We start from the raw sequence: 10,228 nt of genomic DNA, 5'->3' as shown, positions 1-10,228 counted from the left end.
ATGCAATCATATTGCTAAAACTGAGAGCAATGCTTATAATTAGCAAATTAATTGCATGTGAAATTGAAAGTGAATTGATCCCAAGAGGAACCTACGATTTGTAGTGCAATATATTTTGGTCTAGCTTATTTTAGACCATCCTTCATAAATTTTTCATCCTTCAGAAAAGCCTGCTAAAATTGCATCAGAAGTCCTCCGCCCCGTCAGCTCCCTCAGCTCCTGACAGTATTTGCCCTTGATATTTTTAAAATATGCATCTTAGAGGATCAGAGTGGAAAACCTTCCACACCAATGTAATTCAATTTTTTTTATTCATTCAAAGCTAACTAGACAAGTCTGCATCTCCCAAAAAATCTCACTACAAGAGGTCAATTTTCATTTCACTTTATTTTTAAAACATTGGGGCCAAAACTTGTGGAATTAATTTTGTCATCTGATAATTCTGTCATCCTCCTTGAAATCTTAGATCGCATCATGATGATGGTGACTATGTCTTTTGTGGCACTCCTACTTCTTCTTTTCCTTTTCTTTGGTGATGATGATGATGCATATGAGGAGGAGGAGGAGGATGGTGGGGAGAGTACAGAGTTGTAACTTTCATAAGAGGACACACTCAGCTCCAACACCACACAGACTACAGTTCTCACCACGACTGCCAATGATATCTGTCTGTCTAGCTCATCTTGATCCTATAGGAGAGACAGAGTGTCAGACAAGACTCAGTTCAAGCTGACTCATATTGCTTTGGTCCTTTTCTGTCATTTATTCCACACACTATGGCTCTGAAGTTGCACCGTTTCCCCACTAGGTGACTCTATAGTTCTGCAATAACACAATTTTGAAAATGTGGTGTGTTCAAGTTGTTATACTGCCCAAAAGAACCTCATTAGATGTGTCTGCCTGCACACATACATATGATTTTTTCTTCTGACAAATCAGAACTGTAAAGCCCTTTGCCCAAGCTCTAAATCCTAGAATATTCACTGATTGAATTCTCCTGTTTTGACGTTTTGACATCATGTTGAACCTATAGAAGTCTGCCCAACAATCAGTTACAGTCTGCAGCTGCAGCTGTTCCTGTGTTTTCTGCCCAAGCCAAAACGTCTTTTTCACCTTCATTTGTCTCACCTCACATCGAGGAGGTGCACTGGGAAAGTAGCTTAGGTTTTTTTACCTTGTTAGTGGCTGTGATGAAAAGAAAATATGTGGGTTGAACAGTGAGAGAAGAACACATTGCATTAGTGCATTCTAGTCAAATGCTGAATAGGAGGAACTGAATAGAAACAGAGTAGCGGGAAAAACGCAGCAATGAAAGCCTAACTATTATTATACAGGTGGCATCATAACAGACACATGGCTTTGTTGTTGTTGGAGAGTATGTGTGAGTGCTGGCAGCTCTGTCCCGTCCAGCACAGTGTTGCTGAAATAAACACAACAAAAAATAGGCAAACCAGGTAGACTTTAATAAAGTTAATTAGTATATATGAAACTTTTCACAATCAAATAAATAGCTGTAGCACTTCTAAAGGTGTAAACTCAGGTCTATCACTTATACATTCTAGCATATATTTATTTCATGTTCAACAGATTGACCATTGAGAGTGACAGGCATCACCTCAAGACAGGTTGGCACCATAGACTAATATTTATGTTATTATATTTGGCACTGTGGTACCTTTGCTGTGACTGGGTCCTCTTTCCTCTAGGGGGAAACACTGGCAGAAGGTATGTGTGTGTGTGTGTGTGTGTGTGTGTGTGTGTGTGTGTGAGAGAGAGAGACAGAGAGAGAGAGAAAGAGAGCGAGAGAGAGAGAGAGATAAACCATGTGTTTGTGTGTTAATGACAGTAAACATTTAAGAAAAGCACTTGATATTCCTTTTACAATTACAGGCAATATATAAAATAGAGTCCTATATGCTGTGCAAATTCAGGTGTGACTGTAAAAATGCTATAGATTGCAAACAAAAATATCGGTGCAATAACGGTTTATCATCATCGAATACTAGATGTAATTTTTTAAGTATGTATCTTAGTAAGATTTCCATAATTAGAGCATATTGAGCATATTGAATGTGTATATATTCAGCACATTGTTTGACCTAACATCTAGTTTGAATTTGAATATTGCTTTCATGCAGCACATGCTCATATAACAATCATCAATCAATTAAACAGTTACATGAACTGGTACTAATCAAATTATGAGTTCAACATTGTCTGTGTTGGCTGCAATTTGAACTCTCACAAAATCAAAGTCATAACTCTAATAAAAGGAAAAAAAATATTTTCATAGGTAGGTATACATTCCTATATTGTGTACAAGTTTTGGAAAATCCAGACTAGTCAGGCTTATGAGGTTGCATGATATAGAAAGACATTCTGTGCTTATAAAGGGATGCTCCACTCTTTTTCCTCCATGTGACTTTTCACCTCTGCTCGTTGCAGGTTTCTGTATTTGGCCTCTTGGTCCTTACTTCCTTGCAGGCTCTTAGCGTAATGTGATCTCCAGTCTCTCTCAAAGGCAGCCTTGACCTGTTCCAGTATGGTGACTCCCCTGTCTTTAAGACTGTGCTTCATCTTTACCACCAGCCCAACTCCCGCGTTAAAGGCAAACTCACTCCCCACCCAGTCATGGTTCCCTGTGGACAAACAGGAACCAGCATTATCTGAAGAACGATTGGCATTCTGGTCCTTGTGTTGTACTTTTCCTCTAGGTGTGTGTGTGTGTATGTGTGTGTGCCTGAGTGTGTGTGTGTGTGTGTGTGTGTGTGTGTGTGTAAGACTATATATATGCCTGGTGTGTCTGTGTGTTAATGAGAGTGACCATTGTTTAAGAAAAGCACTTTGTATGCTTTTTTAAAATGACAGTCAATATATAAAATAGAGACCTAAATACGGTGAAAATGTGACTCTAAAATGCAACATAGATCACAAACAAGAAGTTTAACTGTAAATTGATTGAAAACACATTACACATTGCCTACCAATGTAGACAGCATTGTCGGTCACCATGTACTTGTTGTGGTTGAGTCCGTGTTGAATGTCATCCGTCATCAGCTGCTTGTGACTAAAAAACTTCTGCAAAAATAAAACTGCACTGAATCAATATGAAAAGAAACAGAAATACAGATTCTTGATGTAATATTTGCAATATGACTAGGGGGAAACACAGAGCCACACTCTTTTTTTGAGAGAACTGTATTCCTTCACTCACCACCTCCAGTGAGCAGTTGTGCAGCTGCATGCACAGCGATTTGAGGGAGGTCACAAAGTTAAAGGTGAGGGGGTGAGTCTGCTTCCAAAAGCTTATCAGCAGACGCACTCTGACTCCTCTCAGCACCACAGCTTCTTGATCACCTCATCAATGAGGGACCAGTATCTGTTGATGGAGCTATTGTTACTAGACGTCACATGCATTAGAGTCTAAACATATATGAATCTCAAATGAAAGCTAAGTGGATAAGAATATTGCTGGCTGTGTTCACTCAGGCAGAGGTGGAGACAGAGCTGCACTTCCCTCTGAACTGCACTAGATATGAAAATGTGAAAACCTGAGTCAGGAGAGACAACTGACCTAACTACTAAAACTTTCTATTTTGCTTTGTGTGTGATTGAATAATTACAATTTTCTATTGCTTATTATTGCTACTTTTATTGTTTGTCACTGTTTTGCTTTGGCAACAGACACTGAAGTATTTAATGCCAATAAATAAATAATAAATAATAAATAAATGTTCTTACTGGGCAACACACAAACAACTCAGAATACATCAAAGTTGACATCAGTGTTTTCCAGTTTATAATAGATGTGGTTGTCTTCCGATTTCCTAAAATGTTTGTTTTGGCATTGTAAGGTTTTGAAAGAAGAGGCAAAACATGATAAGGCACATTTCCAGATCCATGTATCATTGTCAGGAGTGAGGTTGGGCCAAGTGTGTTGGTGTGTCACAGTCTAAAGGCAGATATTTATCTCAAAATGCACATGGGACAGGAATTGACCTCGCAAATATGTCGGAAACTACATTTGAATGTCAAAAGCTGTTATGGATACAGTGCTTTGATGCCGAACGCTTACCTTGTGACTGGGGTCCCTCTGAAGCTCCTGTTCACCAGAGGGAGGTAGTCTGTCACGGATATGAAGATAAATGTCTTTGCGCTCTGGATGACGTGATGGATGGCGTCGACATCTCTGGTTCGATCTTTAGGGCAGAAGAGAGCTCAGGAGAGGTCTGCAGAAAGGATACATCAAGTTTGCACCCCACATGATGTATAATGATTACAGAAATTGAAGTGTAGAGTATAAATGGCAACAGAGCTTTTAATATTCAGTACTTTTTTTCCCCTGATACAACAAACAAACAACCCAGGGCAAATGCCCAGTGAAAAGTGTTCTACAAATAAAAACAAACAGAAGGTGCCTTCCAATTTTCCAAAATCTCCGGCAGCTTCATTTTTTGATGAAGCCGTAAGCTCTTGAACGAGGAAGAGGCAAGAAAAACAACAGAGCACATCTCCAGATCCATGCATCATTATCAGAACCGAGGCAGGACGAGCAGGTTGGGCTTGCCAGCAGCCTATCACAGTACGGCTCCATTACTTCCTATAGGATGATAAATGTTCCCAATCCCACTGATAAGCATCTTGTCGCTTAGAGGGGAGCAAGATTCATTACTGTCAAATTAGACTGAGGTACTGAAATATTCAGATCCAAGACTTTCCTCAGCATGATATTATCATGATTAATCACCCCATATGGGTGTCTGTTATTGATTGATAATGAAACTTTTATGAAGACATTCACCATCTAGTCAGGAGTCAGGAAATTGGGGCCTCAAGAATAATAAAATCAGTCTAGCTTTGGACTTTGGTAGTTAGATAAGTTAGATAAAACTGGGAATTCTGTCTATGTAATAAGCAATAGACACAGAGCAGTGACAGTGATTTATTTCAGACACATACGCTGTTGCTTTTGCATTACCTCTGACTGTATGTGGAGTTGAATCGTGCGATAGCATGCAGTAGATACTGTAACATAAAGGCGTTCCTCACAGACACATAAGCAGCGGCCTGGGTAGCGTTGAGCTGCAGCTCCAGGGCGTTGTCCTTGCCGTAGAGGGCTGTGACTCTCTTTGACCAGATGGAGGGGATGTAGTCTCTGTGCTGGAGCTGCCAGTAGAAGGAGAAGACTCGGTGGAGGTCCAGGGCCAGGCAGCTGCAGTTGAACACCATCACCCCCAGTTCTTTCCTCTGTGGGGTGGAGGGGAGGAGCGCAAGGGGAGAGGTGATGCAGCAAAAACAAAAACTTAGAGGTATAGATAACAGGTGATTTCAGAATGAGAATAAAAGCAGAGGGTGAGTCTCTAACAAGTAAGAACAGCAAAATGGACAGTGAGAGACAATACGAGATAATGATTCTAAATATATTCTTGCTTGGTCATTGACTACACTGCAGAAATGTGTTTGGTGTTTGTTCTATTTTGGTGTGTGACCTAGATGGAAGCACACAAACTTTTCAATCTATTCCATTACCATGTATGGTTAATTTCTGACACATTCTGTCTTCCTCCCTGCCTGTCTGTCTGTTGCTCTGTTCTGCTGTGTGCTGTGTGTGTGTGTGTGTGTGTGTGTGTGTGTGTGTGTGTGTGTGTGTGTGTGTGTGTGTGTGTGTGTGTGTGCGTGCACGCGTGTAAGTGTCTATTCCTTCCTCCTGGCTCCTTAGTTAATTACACTCAACAGTAGTTCTACCTCCAGCCAGCTCTGAAGCATGAAAAGTGCCAGGTAATCACTTCAGACTACAGTATGCTAATGCTCTGTGGTACCTTGTAGCGCTCTCCATTGTGAATTAAACGCTAAATGCAGAATGAAATGCTACTTGTCTTTCTGTCCGGCCTCAGACAGCAGTCTTAATTCATCCCTGATGGCCATTTAGAACTGCTGGAATAATTGCATAAAAAGACAGGTGTTAAGGTTACGGTGAACGTTAGAAGTATAGCATGCTAACTTCTGGACTGTGATTATAAAGTCCCTGTGGTGAGCAAAGGTCATCATTTAATTTACTTTCGGTGTGTTCAACCTTCATTTCTGAGAGAATGAAAGCTCATACTGCCTGCTATTTAGCAGCCATTTTGAGTATACCACCAGAGAGCATTTCATTTAATGGCAGTAAAAGGCTAGATCTGAATTGCAGAACAGATGATACCTGACAGATGTTTGATTATCCACTGTTGTTAGTTTTTGTGCTTTCCAACTGCATACCATATGAAGGTGGTGGTATTAGCAGTATTATCGATCGTGGCCTCATTTCTCTGCTGCATTTTGCGTCATTCTGCCTCATCTGTTTTCTGTTTTTCCCATGTTCTTGTCACTGTTTGTCTCGGCATCTATTGCATGCTCAGCCGTCCCGATGGGGGATCCCTCTTTGACTTGGCCCGCCCAAGGTTTCTTGGACGTTTTTCCTTGTACCCATTGAGGGTCTAAGGCTGGTGGTGATGGTAGGTTAGGCTATGTAGAATAGGTAGGCTGTTTTGTTTTGCTAAAATCTGCTTTTGTGTGTCTTATGTATCCTGATGTTTGTCCTGTACCATTCTGTTCTATGGTTGATTGTTGATCAGTTAGACCTAGTCAGGCTCTTTCTCTGTAAAGTCCTTTGAGACATGCATGTGATAAAGGGCTATATACATAAGCAAACTTGAAACTTGAAACTTATTAGCATTTGCTTAGTGTCTGTGTTTGCAGTTGGTACCTTGGAGAGTGACCTCCAGTCCATATCAGCGCTCCCAATGTAAATATGCTTCCGATCCACTATCCAGAATGATGAATGCAGTCCTCCTCTAGTCAGAGCGGTCATATTAACAAAATGAACCTCTGCATCTAGCGAGAGAGACAGAGAGGGGAGACAGGGATTAGTGAGACAGCATGTGTGAGAAGAGAGAGAGAGAGAGAGAGAGAGAGAGAGAGAGAGGGAGAGAGAGAGAGGGGGAGAGAGAGGGGAAAAGTTTAAGAGAAAGAGGTGGGGAGAATCAGGGAAGACTGCCAGTTGGCCTTGGACTGCCTGACGGACATGCGGGCAGAGCAGGCAGGCAGCCTCGGAGGCAGAGGCTCTGACAGGAAACTAGTCAGGTACATTTGCACATTCATGATTTTTGACCTTGGCGGGGAAGTTTGGCCGAGACGAAGGTTGTTAGACCCATGCTATGGGGCTGCTGGAGGGGGCTGCTGGTGTAAATGAGTCTGCATCTGTTTGCCTTGAGAGATGCTGTATGCAATATGTACAATAAAATATGTAATGTGCTGCTGGCCTACAGCAGGCTAATAATGACTTAGTGGAATCTGGTTTGTTTATATAGGGCAAAAATTATGCTGATCTTAACTAATCATCTCATGACAGCTCCATGGTCGTAGGAGATATACATTTTAACACTGGTTTATAATATTAATTCTGATTAATTAGGTTTTAGTATTCACCTAATTAATTATTTTATAAAGTAAAAATGTCACTCACGATGGTCCGCCAAGGTCCTCAGTTCAGCAGAGTTAGTCAGGCTGCTGGCAATCTTCAGTCTAACCCCACGAGACTTCAGGCTGAGCAGCCTCTGGAACAAAAGCTGACCCTGAGGAAGAGAGTAATGTACTATAGTACTGTTGTTGAACATTTGTGCAGTACGTCCTCTAACGGATCTCTCTTAAAAAGCAGATTTCTTATATCTCAGCAGGACTAGCCTGAAGTCTACATACAATTTTGTCTTTATTAGAAAATCATTTCATTTCTTACTAGATAACTCTTGAGAAATGCAGTCAGTTTATTTTCTGTAGGAATGTCAGGCCGTGTTTTGACACTCTGCTGTGACTTTGTACCTGTTTGGCAGTGTGAGGCCATGTTTCCAGGTCCCAGGGGTTTAGGTCCCAGACAGGTGACACCACCTCAACTGAGTGCTTTGCCTGGTCCAACAGGGTGTGGAAGCCCACAGAGAGAGGGAGGTGGGATCTATCATCCATGGGGAGGGGGAGGTCATCTGGAATGTTCTCCACAAGCACAATGCTGAAAGCAACACATGTTTTTGTGAGTTTCTGGAATCAACTCTGTGGGATAATACTGCATAGAAATATTACACAAAACATTATTGCAAACCTTGAACGACTGTTAACCTCAAGATAAGAATACAATATTTTCTTTGTAGGTTTTAAAAAAAGAATTTGTATGTTATCACGTCACAGTTGCAGTACCCCTTACCGACAGTTTCTGCTGCAGTTCTCCTCTGTGATGCCGTCCTCCTCGTCGCCCCACAAATCCACTGCTGAGAAGATCAGCGCCACCAGCACACCGAAGCAACAGACCAGGGCAAAGATGGCAATGCACTTCTGCTGGGACTGGGAGATGAGTGACACATACACACACGCACACACGCACACATGCACACACACACACACAGTCACACACACACACACACACACACACACACACACACACACACACACACATAGACACACACACACACACACACACACACACACACACACACACACACACACACACACACACACATAAGCCAGTTATTATGAAGGATGTGTAATCAATGGTATTATATTGAATGCAGCTGTCTTATTGACCACAGGTCAGCTGTTCTCCTGCTGTTATACAGCAGGTTAACACTAGACAGACATAGACATTGACAAGCCAATTAGTTTTGGGTGGTATACAAAGGGGAAATTATTGGCCATTAAAGTCTGATGTCCTCAGTCAATAACATTGATTAGGGGTCAAGATTCTCAATCAATACGGCAACAACTGTAGATCTTCATTCGACAGTAAAAACCCCGGTTTCACAACCCGGCTGCTAAAGAAACCGATGCTGTGGAGCAAAGCTAACACCCCCCAAAAAAAAGATTCACAAATCCTACTTTATGCCACAGAGCAGAGGACAAGCGAAGTGGAACGCTCTCCAACTGAAGGCAAATTGATTCACAGTAAAAACCCACTATAAGGAATAGTGGAGTGCTCTGGTATATTCTTTTCAATACACCCACTGCTTTGTTGTTCAGATGCATCCGAGCTGAAAGGGGTTTTGTAAATTGTGTGTCAGGATGAAAAAGGCCGATTTTTGACAAGCAATAATAAATGCAATATTTGTGTGAATGTGTGTGCGCATGTGTGCTGTGTGTGTGTGCGTGTTTTCAAAGTATATGCTCGTAATTAAGGATGGAGTGAAAAAGTCAATGTGGTCAATGGTTATAATGCAGCAGCCCTCCTCTCCTGATCTATCCGGGGGAGCCTTGATTTCCTTGTTTTAAAAGTGCAGTTAGGCACTTCTGTTTTGCTTACGACTGCAGATCATTCCTGCCTTGTTTGGCATTGTTGGCTTGCCCTGTGTTGAGCTATCAACATCACATTACATATTCTCTTTTATTACGTTAGGTAGATCAATCAAATAAGTAGTATAGTAGTTGTGTAGCCTAGTAGTACTAGTTTTTCTCAGTCCAAAATCTGACTATGAAACAAAAGAAAAACATTATTCAGCACTATGCTATGGAGAGGATTGGGGAGTCTCTGTGGAAAACATTGTCAATCCCTTCTCCCACTCTCCTCCCTGCTGTCTGTCTCAGGCGATGAAGCTGAAAGAGTGGTGCCAGCCAGATGCACTTTGCTCTCTTCTGTTGTCCGTTGGGACCACTGAGCTCTTCATTACATTTATCAGAGTCAAGAACATGCTTTGACGTGGGGATGTGTTTATTCCTGCTGGGAAATAAAGCCTCATGATACACAGCAAGCCTGACAGAGTCAGACAGATGAGCAGGTTTACATGGGCCAGTCAAAAAATCCAATAACATCTTGGATTTGTGAATACAATAATATAATCTCAGTTATAGTTATTAAACCTATACCTGTACACAACGATTAGCACTGTTTATTATACACATCTGTGTTTTCATTTGGTAATTGAAGAACCCATTAAAATCTCATTTAAAGAAAAAATTTGAGCAAGCCAGTGAGGCAAAGCTAACTGTGACAAACATGCAAAGACACCAACAGCCTGAGGTATCCTGTCACATATGGCACAACAGATACAATATATGCAGATTAAAAAGAAAAATAGATAGTTGAGGACTGTTAACCTCACCTTTACAGGCTCCTGTGCGGTGGTTGACCCCGCCATGATAGTTGTGCTCCTTTAAACCTCTCTGGCAGGTGAGAAACTGCAGCTCAGTCACATACCTTTGTCTGTCTGTCTTT

General features: G+C 41.5%; 1 protein-coding gene across 1 annotated transcript; it reads right to left on the bottom strand.

Annotated features, from left to right (window-relative positions):
- Positions 1 to 2,385: 2,385 nt before the first annotated feature.
- Positions 2,386 to 10,151, bottom strand: LOC139664906 (inactive phospholipase D5-like). Its single transcript, XM_071543903.1, is given in 12 exon segments — positions 2,386 to 2,639; positions 2,985 to 3,078; positions 3,215 to 3,351; positions 3,354 to 3,379; positions 4,076 to 4,215; positions 4,218 to 4,229; positions 5,050 to 5,247; positions 6,743 to 6,870; positions 7,502 to 7,610; positions 7,855 to 8,038; positions 8,231 to 8,367; positions 10,116 to 10,151. Coding segments are annotated over 12 exon segments (1,455 nt in total).
- Positions 10,152 to 10,228: the final 77 nt, after the last annotated feature.

The sequence above is a fragment of the Centroberyx affinis genome, unplaced genomic scaffold, assembly GCF_046629955.1.
Source record: "Centroberyx affinis isolate AG114_WGS23_722 - 3 ecotype Tasmania unplaced genomic scaffold, CSIRO-AGI_Caff_v1 ptg004399l_1, whole genome shotgun sequence".
NCBI classification, from domain to species: Eukaryota; Metazoa; Chordata; class Actinopteri; order Beryciformes; family Berycidae; genus Centroberyx; species Centroberyx affinis.
The sequence above is the reverse complement of the archived record's forward strand: the minus strand, read 5'-3'. Positions and strand labels throughout refer to the sequence as shown.